Here is an 18,729-nt window from a genome sequence, read left to right as displayed (position 1 = left end):
AGTGGCGTAACTAGCTAGAGCAAGTAAAGCAGAATACTGTGCCGATATGTTGCATCAAATCTCGTTTGCCTCATTTGAAGGTAATATGCATTTTCTGGACAGGTAGTTATTTCTTGTCATTATGTGCTTTTTCTTAAGTTAGGTCGTTCCAATTTTCGTCACAATTTTTTTCTCTATGCCAAAATACAATTATTTATTGCTTTATACGTGTTGCCAGTTTTATAATATTCTCTGAAGACCTTGCTTTGGTTCAAATGTTGGGAACCTTTGTTATTTTCCCTGTTCGTTTCCCAACTTGTTTACGTTCCCGTTTTGATTCTTACGAACTACGGAAAATCTGGAGCCTATCGAGCCTAGGTCCATAGCCATGACGGTATATATATATATATATATATATATATATATATATATATATATATATATATATATATATATATATATATATATATATATATATATATATATATATATATATATATATATATTTGTTGGAATGGTCACATAATAAAGTGGTCTTACTTCTTAGATCTGGGACAACGATATGATCCTCTCGCTCCGAAAGTGTAGAAGCCAGACCCATAAGTAGCTCGTCCAGGGAAGCGTTCGGGCCCATCAGGAACTCCTGTCATAGAATATAATAATTTCCGAACCATTTAGAAACCATACAAAACAAAAACATTTCGGCATTCACTTAGGACTGTCAAGACAGGAAATCTTTCTTATTTGTATGTACCCATTAACTATATCATGCGAACACTGTCATCTTTCCATATGATGTTATCTTGAACCATTCATGTCATACCACTGACGCTGACTTCCTTCCTTTTGATGCTATCTAGAACCATTTATCATATTTTTATCTGAATCCGATCAGAAAACTACGCTGTAAAGAAATGCCTTACCTTTGCAAGGACTACACGATGGCCGAAATGTACTTAACTGACTCAACATTAAGAATGTATAAGTACATGATTATCTTATGATAATATATTATCTGTAATAATGTCAAGCGAAACGAATTTCAAACATGTGAGAAAAGCTCAATTGCGTCCACAAAAGACATTAAGGATAGTTTTGGTTTTACATCTTTAAACACAAGGTGACATGACCATACATTTGTTCTTCATTTTATATATATATATATATATATATATATATATATATATATATATATATATATATATATATATATATATATATATATATATATATAGCACAGCATCTGTTCAGTTATTTGATAGTGAGCACTGTACTTATTGTTTGACAGTGCATGTATCAGAATGAAACTTAAACCATCATGTATCTAAGTGTATATATTACGTGAGCTTATATGCATACGTACATAAATTTTATATATTATAGGTAAATGACATCTTTACAATTGGTCTCCTGCACACATATCTGTGCGTGGTTTATGGCGTTTTTGTTATTCCGAGAAAATATTTACAAAATGCAAACTTGCCGAAGTTTGCAATCTATTACGATGGAACCTTTGGTGCAGTTGGCAGTAGTCATTCTGAAGGAAACTTTGTCGCTGTCACTTTTATATCATGTTACAAATAAAATGGATAGCGCATTTAACACGCGAAAAAATATTTGAAAAGCGCCTAATTTCGACCTGCTAAGGGTTAATTTTGGTTTCGGTTTGTATTACGAAGTAATGAAACCCGAAACGGTCCCGATGACCAAAGATAATACCATCGAGCAGTATTAATGATTTTCATAATGATAATTATTAAAAAATCCTTAATGAACAAAGCAAAAAAAAGCTTCATAATTATTCCATGTATCACCCTATAATATATAATCTGTTTCACTGAATTTCTCCAAACTGTTCTCGAGGTTTTATTTATAAGCAGAGACAACTGATCACAGTGCACCCTTTGCTCAAACGGTCACATAATGAGTAAGAAAAAGTATTCTTTAACAATGCTTATTTGATGAAAGGCAGAAAACATGACAAGATTATAATTTTGTTAAATATATTAGAGTATTAGAAGCTACATTGTTTCAAACTATACATTGGCAATTATTATTTATGCGAAGTATAAACTGTTAATTGCGTGCTAATTAATTAACTATCGAACCATTAGATGTTTTTGCATTTAGGAATTTTTATGTTTAAAAGAAATCATTTCAAGATGGATTAAACATTATTCCGACTAATGCAAAAGCGCCATTTTAGTTAAGATATTTTGGATCATTGCATACGTTTTGCATGAGCGGTTTGAATTTGATAGACTGTATTTACGTGCTGTTCAGTGTAAATTTCTACCAAACAAATTAAATTGTCTTGTGTCATTTAGACATCGTTTATATCTTACGATTCCGTTGCGTTTTTGTTGTGTTACTGCACGGCGTATGGCTTTAAAAGATACAAAAATAGTTACCTTTAACCTTTACTTGATGGTTTCTGACATCATTCTTATATCTGAGCTAACTTTAAACGTACCTGTGGGTTCCAAAAGGCATTGCACAAGCGAAGGGCATGGACGCTACTTGATGAGCCGGGGACATTCAATTCCAGTTTCTTAAACTCACACTTTTTGTCTCTGAAAAGAAAGCGCGCGGGTTTTAAAGTATCATTGACAAATGAAATTGAAAAGTATTCTCTGAGAAACAAAGAAGGTATGGAATCTATTTGACATGAAAACTGTACACATTTTATTTCTAACGGTCCTTCATGAGTTTATGTAGATATTGCTCTCAGCAGGGATGACAGACACTTTACAAAAGTTAACTTTGGGTACATTACTCAGCCTGTTAGATTATCAGAGAGTTCTAAGAGATGTTTACCGTAATGTTGATACAAATCAATACCTTGTGATATAATTCTTTCCGAAACTTCAGTTATACCCAACATTATGAATCTTTCGATTTATGGCTTTTGTAAATAATTGTTTGTTTTTTTATTTCGTATCAGCCAAAGTTAGGAAGTCATTATTGTTATTCACATTTCAATTTTAAAATCCTTCTGTTATCATAAATGACGTTTAAAACTATAAAGATTAATTTTTGTTTTCGCATCTTCCCTTTCCTCTCAACAAAACGACCCCTGTTAATTGTGAACATTTTTAACATGCATAATTTTATCAAAGCGCTGCGCAGGGTAATATATGCATGTGTGTGCACAATATACATGTGACCCACTTATTATGTTTCCTTATCCATGTGCCTGGCGTGACCAGGGTATGTCCGAATCTCATGGCTGCGCTTTGAAACTCCTGGTAAATACCCGGATGTTTATTAGGGTCATAGGAATCTAAAAGAATAAAAATATAATGTTAAACAAAATATAAATAAGCATTTTCGTAATTGTTTTCATGATAATGCTTATTTACCCTGGAATTGTCGATGAAAAAATTAAAGTTAATTTATGAGTCAGAATTCATTTATTCACAACTATATTTAGCACTTTTTGCAATGTTAAGCAGTGTTGTCACCAAAATCAATTATTAATTGTTCTTATCATGAAACCAACCAATTATGTACAGTTCAAATCTTATACTAGGTACAGGTGACACTACCTGATAAAAGAGCGACAATAAATTAAATACGATACTAAATTCAAGAAAATGTATTCAAACATGTTAACGAACATGCCGAACAGTATTGCTACTCACAATCTGACAAATTCAAATTAGCGTTACCTGCCTTATAATACAGTGGTTATATCTACTAAACAAGAGTCAAACAGGGGTTCAAAATTCACAATAACCGTCAAGAAACCGCTTTTATATGGTCATGTATTCATTAGATAGTTAAATGGAATATGTACTTCTGAGCCGCTCAGCTTCTTTAACCGGTTTAGCCACTTTAATCACGTTTTCAAAAAAATGCTTGGCCACTAACACGTGACCCTCCACCAGTTTTCATTTTAAAAACAACAACGTCATTTTTCTTGTATTTGTCAAAAATACCCTGGGACACCTGGTTCAGAAGAAACGATGATTATATATCTTTTTCCATGCCACTGACAGACTGGTATATGGGTATTTGTCCATTTTTCAGGAAACCATTAGACCACTGTCATAATGGTATGAAAGTATGAGTACTGCCATACATATTAAAATACAAACAAATAAATACAGGCCAGCAAATTGTAAACTTACAAACTTTTATTTTCTTATATTTAGAAATTGAAAAACTTAGAAATTAGACATTAGAAATATGTTGAGTTTTCGGCCTTTTAAAGTTGTTTATTAAATCAATAATTAAATTAATTAATTGAACTTGAAAATAAAATCAAATAAAAGTTACTTATATTTATTTAAATGATATGAACACGTGAAATAAGTAACAATTGTCTGGTGCTAAAGGTGACATTAATAGTCTATAGTTTTAATTGCTAACGTTAACTATGGTATATCATTATCGTTTCATCCTCTTACACAGAGAAAATGGTTCATAAAACAAAGGATTATAAATTGATTACGGATTCTTCTCTTTCTAATAACAGTACCGCAAGCAAACTTTCAAAATCTTTTCAGTTTCTATTTTTGTAACAGATGAATCCATACAAGGACAATTAGAAATCTTATAATGTTATCTAGATCTAAGTACAAGCAGAAAAAGAACTGGAATTTCTTCTTATATCAAACTGAAATTTATAACCAGTTTCATACTTTACAGTTTTCAAAAAGTTTACTTCATTATTTACTAAGGTAATTTCCATGAGAAACCAATATACTGATGAGTTTATGGTCATACACATGAATATTAAAGTTTTCTTTTATATGATTATTCATTTCGCTCCCCATTTTTTTATTGTTTTCAAGAACTGGCGGCTTACGAACTTCGCGAACTTGTTCGCTATAATCAACTTTAACCTCTTTAAGTATTTTTGTCTAATTTTCAGACTGTTTATCAGTTCCTGTTATTACATTTATCTTCACATTGATGATCAATATTTTAATCTAATAAGCAACATACTAGCTTTAATACAGCTGAATGTAATCTACACCAATGTTTATGAAATATGTATACTATTCGGATCAGACAAAAGTTGTTAAAATATTCCAAAGCCTGACGTAGCCATCCATACTGATAATTTAACTGATTTTAGCCTAACTTTTATATCAGACTGTACTCTATATCTCTTCATTGAATCATCATTATCATTTTAAAGCGTAAGTATTTAAAGTATAAAATGCCTTGTATGAAACATGCTTGTTTCCTGTGTTGTATATATTGATCTTTTAATTTTCTTTCGTTATTTCTTGTTTAGATGGTGCACAAAACATTGTATCAGGGAAAGATTGCGGTACAATACATACTTTAAAAAATGGATTCCGCTTATTTAATAAAATTATATTAATGTTTCATTCTATTTTGTTCGCAAAAGCCACTTTCTCACTTTGGTCTCTCAACCCTAAGTTTTTATGGTGCACCTGGCCTTCTGTAGGGACAGCATTCCAAATTAAAAATATTTGCGCAGACGGAACAATGTTTGAATTGATATTTTTTAAGGATTACATGAGTTTAGATAATCCTCGTCCTTATTCAAGTAACTAACGTGCACTAAAAGATTTCCACTGCTCTGTTGTATGGATTATTTCCAGTACATACCAGTACACGCTCATTCATTTAATTAGTCCAACCAAATATTTGAAAAGACAGTATCAAACAGTCCGACTTACCTTCTTATCATCAACTCCACAACTGTATGTGTGGTTTGTTGTTTTTCTTCTTTTTGGGGAGTGGATCGTACAGAATATATCATTATATGCTAATACATAGCTGCACTATCAACAAATGTGTGTTTTCTTTTCAAACTTCGCATCTGAATGTTTTTGATAGTTTTTTTATATACGTTTCTTTAGAACATAACTGTCAAAAACAATCCATTATATCGCAAATTTCAAATTTCAATGGTTTCCCTCTGGTATGTCTTCTGTGCATTTCATTGTTTAGTTTTTCTCCAAAATGTACTATTATTATATGCTACATTGTAGCAGCAATTCCACGGAACATTTTCATACAAACTTTCCATTTTAATATTATTTCTCTGTAATGTATAAGTATGCGTATCTTTGGAGCACAATTGTCAAAGACAACGACAAACTTCATATTTGAATGGCCTAACTCCGTTGTTAGAGCACTTTAAACTTGTAGAATTAGTTCGTAAATTGCTTTCAATCCTCATTTGTCTCTCCTTTGATTATCTATCTTATTATGAACTATCAATGTAAACTTTAACACCAGAAAATACTTATTTCGCTTGTTTATCAAATTAAGTAAATATCTGGGTTTTTTAAGTTTAAATAATTGTTTTAATTGCTGAATTGATATCCGACTTTTAAAGACCTGAAACTTCAGTATATTTCTAATTTCTTTAATAATTATGATTTCTGAAAAAGTTGAAACATATAGTATTTTATTTTTAACTTTTTATTGGTTTGGAGATTCTGTATAGAAATGTGAAGGGCTACACTCGTACACATATACCGTTCTGTTAATGGTCTAGGTTTATCCTTTTCAAAACAAACAAATATTATACTTGTACTCGTAAACCAGTCTGTTAGTGGACTGGGAGTTTTCTAAATGACGGATAGTCATATGTTTCAGATCCAGGTGGCCCAGGATATTAAAAAATAAGGCTGGTTAAGTCTGGCACTGTTAAACTATTGTTTTATGAAAAGTAGAAAAATGATAGTCACATGTCAGTCGCGTGAGGTTTGTAAAACTATGCTTGAACTGGCTAACCCGGTTTTAAGTGCTCAACCCAATTAAAACTATCAAACCACTTTAAACCATTAAAAAGTACATGTTCTGTCTACTAAACTACGTTCGTTTAGAGTTAGAAAATCGTTGCAATTAATCACAAAATATTGAAATTATTGTTAGCATTTTTAATTTTATTAAATCTTTTCTGTAATTTTTAATCATACAGAAAGCAGCAAGTTAATTACCCCTCAAATTAACGAATGAAGACTTTTAGAATTTTATACACCTGGAATGATGTACATGAACAAATTGATGTAAACCAAAAAGCACAATTACTTCAAATATTGTATTTTCTTAACGTAGTAAAGGACATCTGCATCTCTATAGAAAGTTACAACCTTTTTGATATTAGATAATGCAGTCGCCTTTAAGACTACAGGAAAAAAATATTGATTTGCAAATATTCACCGGGTATGGAAATTAAGGAATAAACACGTATACATGTGAGAAAAATGGGTGATTTAGAAAAGGATTGATCTTTACATATATTCATATTATTAAAAAAAAATATTCGGAAAATGATAACTATTGTTCAAAGTAAATAACAAAAATAATTTGGAAAATCAATCATGATCAAAATACCCCTATGGTACATATACAGTTATTCAAACGTTCCTGACCAAGCTTTGGATTCGTGGATTTTGAACGCATGGCGAATGATGTCTCCAATAATAAAGACTTTAAAGCTATTTGTGCCCGCTATTAAATCCCTCTCCGAGAATTACAGACATTGCTAAAACACTGAATTAGACCGGTATAAAATACTGACATAGAAAGGTTATATATATATATATATATATATATATATATATATATATATATATATATATATATATATATATATATATATATATATATATATATATATATATATATATGATGTGTTCTTTCACGTGTAGAAGAGGGGTGCAAGTTATTGTCAGAAAGAAAGTGAATGAAAACACAGGATTCTGTATTATTAACGTGTTTGATGAGGTTGTAAAATTAAATGTGCATACACCAGCCCACTCCTTCTGAAATCGACATTCCCTAGGTCAGTCGTAAAATATTACAAAGTCAAAGTATATGGGTACATAATTTTCAAAAAAGACAAACGTTGTGTAGATGCTAGCCACTTTCGTGACTTTGTATTGAACATAAATGATATTAGTAACCAAAAATTTGCTATGTATTTACAGCATAACATAACTATTTGGACAAAGTCTATAGAGTAAACATGCAAAAAAAAAAAAGAAATTGTACAATGAAATATAGTGTATAATACAGAAATTGTTTGAGGCTGCAACGGCCGTAAACATGATTGTTATATACTGAGCAGACTCAGCCTAAACTATATATTTAGAGCAATATAACTGTTCGAACAAACTATATCAAGTAACGGTTCTAAAAAATGAAACACTGCAACGAGCGGTATTATAAAACAACGAGACTGTAGAAGCCGTATAACCTTGTCAGAGGTTACTGCGGATGCAACCGCCAAAAAACCAAACAAATGGAGAAAACAAAAGAAACAACAATAAACAAACATGTCATTAACAACAATATAGCATACAACAATTATGTACAGGGAGGTATGATGGGGTGGAGGTGGGAAAAATTACCACAGAAAAAGAAACCACGTCCACACCCCCAGAAGGAAATTGGCTCAACTAACGCCAAAGTCCCTAGCAGAGAGAATACCTACGCGCGCAGCCGATGCGAAAGCATTGCGATTGGCTGGGAAGAACACGTGATTAAATTTTTTAAATATATTGGCCCTTGACAGCGCCCTCCTATAAATGTCTTTGCGCGAGCGTGCAGGAAAGTCGATGGGTGCCGTTTACCCGCGGACCTGGATTCGAATCTCTGTAGAGTACGAATTAAAAATTCTCTAACCTGTATGATAGTATTATCTGTATTAAAATATTAATTCTGCCTACTATTATCAAGCATTCTTCGTTTACTTACAGTTTGGATCGCTCATGTTGTAGCCTGGAATTTTGAAAATCGGCTGCAACTTTTCATTCAGTCCCAACCACGTTGGAAGCCAGTCGTACATCACAATTTTCTAAGGAAATCAAAATGTGTCGTGTTTATATATTTTTTCTTCAGTATTTGGTAATTACTGAGGGACGATAATAATAAATGTCATGCGTCTATTCGTACTCATAGCATAAGTACAGTGTCTATTCGTACTCATAATTTAAGTACAGTGTCTGTCAGTACTCATATTGCAAGTATAGTGTCAATTTGTATTCATAATACATTTATGGTGTCTATTCATGTTGACTATTCGAGCGGTTCAAATTAAACTCTATGTAAAGGTTAGGCTTACTACTTCATGAAACTATCTATCTATAAATCGCTCACTGTCTAGCTTGCTAGCTGTGTATCATTTGATTGAAGTTCAGAAATTTTTAAGGTAAAAAATACCGTTCTTTTCGTCTAAAATTAATTTATTATTTGAAAAATGAATGTTTAATATGCATACAGATAAATGAAGTTTCCACGTAAATATGCATTTCATTTACGTTACAGCATTTATTAATTGGTGACTCACTTGATAATGAGCGATGACAAACTTCCGGGCCTCGTTGAAAACTTCTTCGTCTGTTAAAGCTGCATTGTTTAAAGCAATTTCATTAGCCACATAATTATGCCATCGAAACCAAAGTACCCCAAATGCCAAGATGAAAGGATTCTCGTTGCCCCTTGGATTCCCAAGTTCTGAAAATATGAACGCTCTTATGTGATTGTATATTTTGGAGAAAAAAATATAGTTATTTTGTTTTCTCAAAACAATAGCTTTAATCGATACGACACAAATATCGATTTATTAACTATCTAATAATGTAGTATTTACAAGACTAATCGACAACTAAGTAGAAAATCGTGAGAAGGTTTCCCTAATTCGATACTAAAATACACCTTGGCTTAACTTAAATTTGACATTCAATACAGCACTGGAATAAAACAATTAAATGATTTATTCAAGTTATTACTATTCTAATATTGTCTTCATCCGAGGGAACTGTTCTCCTAGTGTTGACTAGTGCATACAGTGCCAAAACATGATGAGTTCCGATTAACTGATTTCTGGGATCTGTTTTAGACAGTATGCATTTGGGGTGCATACTGTCCCTTGGGGAACAGTCCTTTACAGAATAGTCTTGTGGATCGGATCGGGCAATATACGTTAAAAGAACAACACTATTTATAGGAGCACAGATCCCCAAAGAGATGGCAAGTATATGTCTCTGTGTGTAATATGTGGAGGCAATCAAAAACATGTTTCATGAGAATATTGCACCGGGATACTTAACAAGATAATAATAATAATAATAATAATAATAATACATTAAAGAGTTACGAATTTTGTTCGGTAAATAGTATCGCAGAAACTTCATGACGAGAATTTTGACAAAATTGCATTCGGAAGGTAAGGCGTTTTCATGTTAGCCAAATTGCTCCTGAATTTTCAATTGTAGTATCCAGTTCCTTGTGCGTGCTTTGTTTATCGGTCCACCCAAGGTTAGACTCAGTCGATAGAATATCGAGGGACCCGACTGAATGCCCTATTGAGTTGTAGTTGTTGGCGACTTTCGCGTTAATTTTGCTGCAAATGTGGCTTTCGTGATTATTTATTCGTTTTCTGAAACCAGTGGTTTCGCCAGTATAGTGAGCGGCAAAGAGTTTTCAAGTGAGGAGATATAGACTAAATTTTTTATTCGAAGAATTTTTTGTAAAGATCATCTACATGGTCCTCTGTCTCATATTTCGATTTAAGATTATACCAAGTAGTTGCCGCATCTGTTTCTATCAGTTATTTTGCATTCTTATCTCCCCATTCATCATCCATAGTAATTCGTTTCTCAGTGGCAGTTCATGGAAAAGTCAGCAACGCGAGGCCAGGTGGTAGTCGAAAAAGGCATAAGCACCTTTTGACTGTAGTGTGAGAGCGCATATTGTAGTGTCACTTTGTGGAAGAGGTTTTTCTTTGTATCCACTATGTAAATTACTTGTAGTGATCTTTCCTGTCAATTTCGTGCTATCACCTGGCTGATCGCCCACAATGTTATCCGACAAGGTGCATCAATCATGGGTAAATACCTTGCCTACGTGAAGGAAACAGTCGTGCACAATGCAGTTACGGCATATCAAATTTCCGGGCTCAATATTATGCTGAGTGCGATTGAACTCGCGAATAAGATCTTCTGTTTCCTCTCTGGTAATATAAGCAACTATATCGTCTTTTGCTGTTCGAATGATGTAGTACTTAGTAATGTTGTTTGCAGTTCGAGCTTTGTAGCACGGCACTAATTTTTTCTTTTACACTGTTATGTCGTTTGACACTAGTTTTTGCTATTCCAGTTCTGCAGAAAGTGCCTTATTCCATTGTTGTTTCAGTGCACCCGAAGCTGCCATATGACATTTTACGACTAAGAAGAACTCATCGGGTCATTTTAGCAAGCTCCCATAATGCATGATTGTCTATAGTATAGTATTGGTGTATAATAATTCCAGGTTCTTAAAGTGTACCATGTTAAACTATATCTTAGCAAACGGTTTCTCTGCGGTTTTTTTTTTTTTGTTTGCGTGTATGTAAGAGTGTGATTTAAATCTGGTTTCCGTAAATTATGATTTAACTATGCACTACGCATTAATACTCGAAAGTCACATATATTCACAGTGAAAATGTGTATTGTCTTCTAACACGAGCCCGTAAAGAAAACCTCTGTATTCAAAAAGATAAATACAAATTGTAAAAAAAAACAACATGAAAACAGGCCGTACTGATCTGAACAATTTTAAAATGTAATTTTCATATACGTCATAATATGCCTACCAAACTGCATTTGTCAAATAGTGTTTGATTAAAAGTTGGCTAAAAAGGTATTTTTTGTCCTGGAGTTCAAGAATGTGTCACGAATTGATATACTCGCTCTGAAAATCTAATCAGACGAACTAAATATGAATGCAAATATACTTATAAATTACATGCGTCTACTTTAAATTGTTTTGGATTAATTATGCTAACAAGGACTTTGTCTTAAAGTTCACGAAAGTTCACAAATAATTAAAATAAAATAATGAAATGTGTATATAATGGCACACAAATATACTAAGGTCATCGATATACGGATACAAAACTGCTAGAAAAATATAATTTCCTCACCTTGCCGATATTTTGTGTATACTTATTACGAAAATTTAGGACATTATAGCATAAGTCGTGGCTGAAATATTTTTGAAGAAAATGAAGTTAAGCTCCAATACACCACAGGAGTTATTGGTGAATAACATGAACTATGAACATTGTTTTATATTTTCTAGGACAAGATCGAAACTAGTTTTGATTTATAAAGAAACAAACGAAAAAATGTAAAGTTTAAAATAATAAAAAAACTTAAATGCATTTGACTTAATGGCAAAAATATTCAATTAGCTTATCTAGTTGTGCGCACCAAGGTCGAATAGTTTCTGTGTATTCACTCTTTAAAGATCGTCACCTTAAAAATCTACGTCTATAATGTATGTACAGAAAATTAGTAAAAATGTATCAACCAATAAAATGTCATAAAAATGTATCACTCCTTGAAATGGCATGACAGTTTAATAAGACTGCTCTCTATATCGGCAAATTTTATTTAGCTTAAATTAAGGTTGGTTTTGAGTAGTTCTTAAATGATTTGGCTAACAAAGAAGTCAAAATGGTAAAAAGCTTACTAAATTTCCGAAAACTGCTGATAATGCTTTAAACTATAAGCATTTGATATTGATATACGTAAACACTTACTTACCAACTTTAATTGGTTTATATCAAGTTTTAGCTAACGAGCAAGCCCGGGACGGACAGACGTTGGGACGGAAGGACGTACGAAGGTAGGTATGGAACAACAGACGACAGAGCAAATCAGGATACCACAGTTGCCCTTTTATTGGAATCATAACAGTGGGTTTTATTCGTGACAAAATCTACAATGATTATTCAAGGATATAGATACTTACTCCAGAACCTTTTGACTGGTTTGAGAACGTGTTCACGGGGAGGAGGAGGGTTCGCCATTGGCAGACGGATGCTGTTGAGGGCGGGGAAACTATCCTTAATATTAGCATTAGGGTCCAGTGCTGCTAGCCGGCCTCTTAAGGTAGTGTTAGCGGTGTTCAATTCACGGATTGCGTCCGTCCACGTCTTAGACGTGCCGTAAAACAGACCACCGTCAAGGTACGGCGTGATCTCGTTTAGCTGGTAAAAATGACCAAGAAAAATTCAAATTTAATTTAATATACTGTATGAGCAAAATGTTATGACGAATTGTTTATTGAAACAGGTTTGTACCTTGTGCGTCAAGTAATTCGAGGGAGCATTTTGAGTCTGTGGTGAGGTATGAATGTGTCTGTCATCATTTCACATGAAGTTTTAAACAAGTGATACAATCGGGAGTTGTATAGAAAAACTTCGGAACGTTGTATAAAGAAATGCTTGTTCCATTTTTCTACAAAGATATAAAATCATTTTTGTCTTGTAGCATTATTTTACAAAATACAGTTTGAACCTTACAAATACACTCACTCTTGCCCCAACATCATCTAAAAAATTCACGATAGACGTTGGTTTATAGAACGTCAAATCGTTAAAAGTTCTTGAAAAAAAAAGGAATCGAGACGAGTTACAGTAAAACAGATATCCCAAATCATATACTGCATGCCAGGTCTCTTAAATTGTCAATTATGGAGGGTAAACTAATGCCGAAGGGACTCTTAGTCTCATGCAGTGTAAAAATGATGAGGAAGGGTAAACGGTACAGTTCATACGGATTTTTGAACTTTATACTCAGTCGCTGTCATAATTCCGCTATATGATGCTGCAAACTCCTTCCAGCATTGGCTTATCACTGATACTGACAATTTAAGCAATATTGGTGTTGACATAGAAAGATCTGGCACACACTCATTACAGTTTATGTTCTAGTGTACTTTGGAGTTTCTGGTTCATTCGTCAGGTAAAGCGTTGCTTTTGTGTCAGACTATGATATCGTTATTAATCAATGCTGCCATCCTCCTTTAGAAATATGAACAAAATAATTGGAATGATGAAAAAAATGTCAATTGCACATAACCTCGTATTGGTGTCCATCACATGTGCAGATGTTTATATAAAGAAATAACGTTTAAGGATTTCATCATATAAACAGTGTACAAGATATACCTGTTGTCGGGGGTTATTAGGTGACATGCCCGTTCGCTGGTCATATCTCGTCCTTTGTACTGGCATCTCAATGTTTCCTTTCCTTTCCGGGTCGTAATCATGGCCCAGCGGTACTGGGATATTGAAGAATTCTCGTGGACATCCCGGTCTCTGGGCGTCCAAAATTTCTTCTACTACCTGTTGACCTATGAAACAGCGATACACCAATATCAGACTCGTCACAACAGTAAAAGCAGTAGTCTACTTGCATATTGATTCCGCTAATCAGTCCTGGCATGCAGGCATTTTCTATTACTGTCACTATTTTCACTGACAACAAAGCGTTAAAATCAGAGGTAATAAATAAAGTTTTATTTTGTAAAAGCTGCCGGAAAGTTTTATTATTCAAACTTTTTGTGTTCGTCCCAGATATTAACATAATGTTTGCAGTCTTACGAGGTTTAACGTCACAGCTTATCAAAAACTGATAGGGCTTAAAGCCGCGATAGGTACCGTTATCTGAGATTATATCAGTAAGTACAGTAAAATCTAAGATATATATATATATATATATATATATATATATATATATATATATATATATATATATATATATATATATATATATATATATATATATATACGAGATAGAGAGAGTGGAGCAGGACAGACAATTGTTTATATAATCTAAAAACGTTTTGCTTGTGTGTAAATACTATAACATAAAAACATATAACAATAATAAATAACATATAGGAACAGCCAACATGTAAGTGGATTTAAACAGCGATCTGAATAATAGTATTTTCATCTTGCAGTTTTTCCTTATAAACACTTTAGCTTTTCCGTTTCAATGCATTGCATTTGTTCCATTTTCATCTTCCATTATTTTAAGCTATTTTCCTTCACAGGTTGCAAGAAAATTATTTCATTTTCATCTATTTTATTTAGCTTTCTTAATAGACTACTTTATTTTCTTCATTTTGACAGTAATGGAATGATTATTCTGATTCTATTATCCTCTATCCTTTAGCAGGGTTGTTTTCGACAAAAGTTTTCAGTTCAACCTATCGCTCCTTTACAAGTCCTTGCTGCTTATCCAAAATCTTGTCAAATTGAAATTATGCTTCATGCTTTTAGTGAAATGAATTCAACTATTTCACTAGGATTTTCGTTTTTTACGTGCTGGTGTTGATTCTACGTATCCCTTGTTGAGTTATAGCAGTAGGTCACTGTTTAGGAATGCTAACTGTTTGTGCAGGAGAAAATTGCTGTTAGGTATTAATAGGCACTAAAAGTTATCAACTGACATGTACTAAAGCACATTCTTGACATTTGTAATAGAAATACCAGTATTAAAGACATTTTAATCATATCAATTCGAGAAATTATCTTCCATGAATAAAACAGTTGAATAGTTCGTTCGTGCCATTACTGTAGAAATGTTCGATATAAAAATAAGCGTATTGTATAGCGGTAAATCATAATGGCAAGTATTTACAGTGTTTCCCTTAACGCAAGAAACACCAGGCAAATGCAACAAAAAACCAGCGATGTGAAGCAACCAGGACCATTCCCGAGCTCTCCTTCCCACTAATGACAGCCAACCATTCAACTGTAAGGGACCTTTATGGACCCACAGATTGAGGCCAAACTATCAGGATTCCTTGAACCCATAAAAGCCTGGGGGAGGTGGCATCATTCCCTTCCCCAGGAACAACTAGCAGGCTGCGGTGCAGTCAGAAAAAAGAGGCACATGAACAATTGTGCGCACGCCACTATAATTAAACTCAACAACAAAGTGTTTCCCTTTACGCACATTTGTGCGTCAGGGACGTACGCTGGAGAAAATTAACACACACGTTTTGTTACCGTGCGTTTTTGTTTTTTTTTTACGCAAAGGATTCGCATGATGCGGTCAGGATTTATTTAATATCCAATGCTTTGGATGAAGGATGGCATCGTGTATACTTCGAGCATAGGCATAGACTAGTTCCCTGCTTTCTTTGCTCTCTGCGTTGCACACCTATATTCGTATAGCGGAGTGAAACACAGGGAGCAAACGAAACGGAACCAGACTAGCATAGGCAATATTATGACTGAGTAACTTCCCCTCGCGATTTCCATCGAGCTCAGCAAGATGTCTAGATGTTTAACCTCAATGCTTGTTGCACTAGAAAGTGATCTCCAGATTAAAATGGCGTGCATTAAGAATCATTAGCGAAGAAAGTGAAAGAAGCACAACACAAAAGAGTAACCGTGAATCTAACTTTAATGAAAAATGGAGGAAATAATTCCCTTGACTGGAATACGGCACATCCATTAGGAGTACTGGTGTGACTTCTGATCGCGTGATTGCGAAGACTGCTAAAGCGAATAATCCTTTCGTGACAGGGTTTAAGAATTTAAAAAAATCTGCCCTCGTTCGCCACAAGATATCTGGAGAACACATTATAACCCAAGAAATTCTTTCACAACAAAGAAATCAGTAAACTTGCCGATATAAATGCGTTATTTGGATTACAAAGGCAGGGGGTCATTGCAGATTTTGTTGGTTTTTAACTTTGCTGCAATAAAAGAAAGATCTTAAAGTTCAAGTGTAACGTATTAGAAAGAAGATGTATCATTAGCCTCCATGATTTTTGGATAAATGTGTTATAGGATGAAGTATAATGAAATCTATGACAGTACACATTTTATGACAGGCTGTAAATTAACTGCCATTTGGTTAAAAAGATTTATTTGGCTTTTTGTATTGACTTATATGTATTGTGTTGATCTAAAATATTGCTTCAAAAAGGTTATAAGGAGACTGTTGAAAGTACGACTTTAAACTAAAAGAAAAATGAACTAATACAATTGTTCTTTGAATGGAGAATGCATTTGTTTGTTAACTGTGCATGTTGATGTATTTGTATGTTTAGAGAGAGAGAGAGAGAGAGAGAGAGAGAGAGTATGTTGTGCAAGTTGCAATATCCTATTTCAAGCTGAAAAAGTACGGGTCAGATGAAACTTTGACAGCACAGTTTTGACCCCAACATTTTTTATTTGACCCCCAGTTCTGACACCAAGGTTTTTTTTTACCCCCAATTTTCACCCCTGGGGGATACACTGCAGTGACTTTAAGTACTTGAAAGAATTCTGTAGTGAAAGTGAGTTTAAGCAGGGATGATACGCCAAAATTAGAGAAGCAAGATACTATAGCAAAGACAGCGAATGCAAGAAGATTTCCAGGTCGAGGACACATCAGTGAAATTAAAAAGAAAAACAACTAAGACAAAGACTTAACGAACTCAAACATCAGATGTTAGACACACTGATCATGGATGAAGATGAAAGTTAAAGACTGGAAAAAATCGAATTTTAATTACTTCTAAAAGAACGTTGCATATAAATACGTCTGATTAAGAGCAGGTCGTTTTTAAATGCGGTCTTTGTAAAAAAAAAATTGTCCTTGTCCAAATGACCAAGACGTGTACGTATCCATTTGCATTTAACCAAAACAATAGCTTGAAATGTCAAACATTTTATTAGTGAAATGTACATTTAATTTATAGTGTGCACCTGACTTTAATCATGATTTGAATAGAGGGCTGTGAATGGAGGTAATATCTACCTGACTTTTATCATGATTTGAATAGAGGGCTGTGAATGGAGTTCATATCTACCAGACGTTTGTCATGATTTGAATTGAGGGCTGTGAATGGAGTTAACATCTACCTGACTTTTATCATGATTTGAATAGAGGGCTGTGAATGGAGTTCATATCTACCTGACTTTTATCATGATTTGAATTGAGGGCTGTGAATGGAGTTCATATCTACCTGACTTTTATCATGATTTGAATAGAGGGCTGTGAATGGAGTTCATATCTACCAGACGTTTGTCATGATTTGAATTGAGGGCTGTGAATGGAGTTAATATCTACCTGACTTTTATCATGATTTGAATTGAGGGCTATGAATGGAGTTCATATCTACCAGACTTTTATCATGATTTGAATAGAGGGCTGTGAATGGAGTTCATATCTACCAGACGTTTGTCATGATTTGAATTGAGGGCTGTGAATGGAGTTCATATCTACCAGACGTTTGTCATGATTTGAATTGAGGGCTGTAAATGGAGTTCATATCTACCTGACTTTTATCATGATTTGAATAGAGGGCTGTGAATGGAGTTCATATCTACCTGACTTTTATCATGATTTGAATTGAGGGCTGTGAATGGAGTTCATATCTACCTGACTTTTATCATGATTTGAATAGAGGGCTGTGAATGGAGTTCATATCTACCAGACGTTTGTCATGATTTGAATTGAGGGCTGTGAATGGAGTTAATATCTACCTGACTTTTATCATGATTTGAATTGAGGGCTATGAATGGAGTTCATATCTACCAGACTTTTATCATGATTTGAATAGAGGGCTGTGAATGGAGTTCATATCTACCAGACGTTTGTCATGATTTGAATTGAGGGCTGTGAATGGAGTTAACATCTACCTGACTTTTATCATGATTTGAATTGAGGGCTGTGAATGGAGTTCATATCTACCTGACTTTTATCATGATTTGAATAGAGGGCTGTGAATGGAGTTCATATCTACCAGACGTTTGTCATGATTTGAATTGAGGGCTGTGAATGGAGTTAACATCTACCTGACTTTTATCATGATTTGAATTGAGGGCTGTGAATGGAGTTCATATCTACCTGACTTTTATCATGATTTGAATAGAGGGCTGTGAATGGAGTTCATACCTACCAGACGTTTGTCATGATTTGAATTGAGGGCTGTGAATGGAGTTAATATCTACCTGACTTTTATCAGGATTTGAAT

General features: G+C 33.7%; 1 protein-coding gene across 3 annotated transcripts in view; it reads right to left on the bottom strand.

The window, feature by feature from the left end:
- The window catches only part of LOC149801624 (dual oxidase 2-like), an 81,540-nt gene that overhangs the window by 47,941 nt on the left and 14,870 nt on the right, over positions 1-18,729 (bottom strand). For all 3 annotated transcript variants that reach the window (XM_089955894.1, XM_089955892.1, XM_089955893.1), the window contains exons 4-10: positions 13,916-14,100; positions 12,715-12,952; positions 9,266-9,432; positions 8,674-8,773; positions 3,151-3,262; positions 2,453-2,552; positions 520-622 (exon numbers count right to left, since the gene is read on the bottom strand). In XM_089955894.1, coding sequence (XP_089812020.1) covers positions 520-622; positions 2,453-2,552; positions 3,151-3,262; positions 8,674-8,773; positions 9,266-9,432; positions 12,715-12,952; positions 13,916-14,100 — 1,005 coding nt within the window. The remainder of the gene's footprint in view (positions 1-519; positions 623-2,452; positions 2,553-3,150; positions 3,263-8,673; positions 8,774-9,265; positions 9,433-12,714; positions 12,953-13,915; positions 14,101-18,729) is intronic.

Source organism: Sinohyriopsis cumingii, chromosome 4 (genome assembly GCF_028554795.1).
Source record: "Sinohyriopsis cumingii isolate HCF-2022 chromosome 4, ASM2855479v2, whole genome shotgun sequence".
NCBI classification, from domain to species: Eukaryota; Metazoa; Mollusca; class Bivalvia; order Unionida; family Unionidae; genus Sinohyriopsis; species Sinohyriopsis cumingii.
Note: the sequence above shows the minus strand (reverse complement) of the source record. Positions and strands in the feature narration are given on the sequence as shown.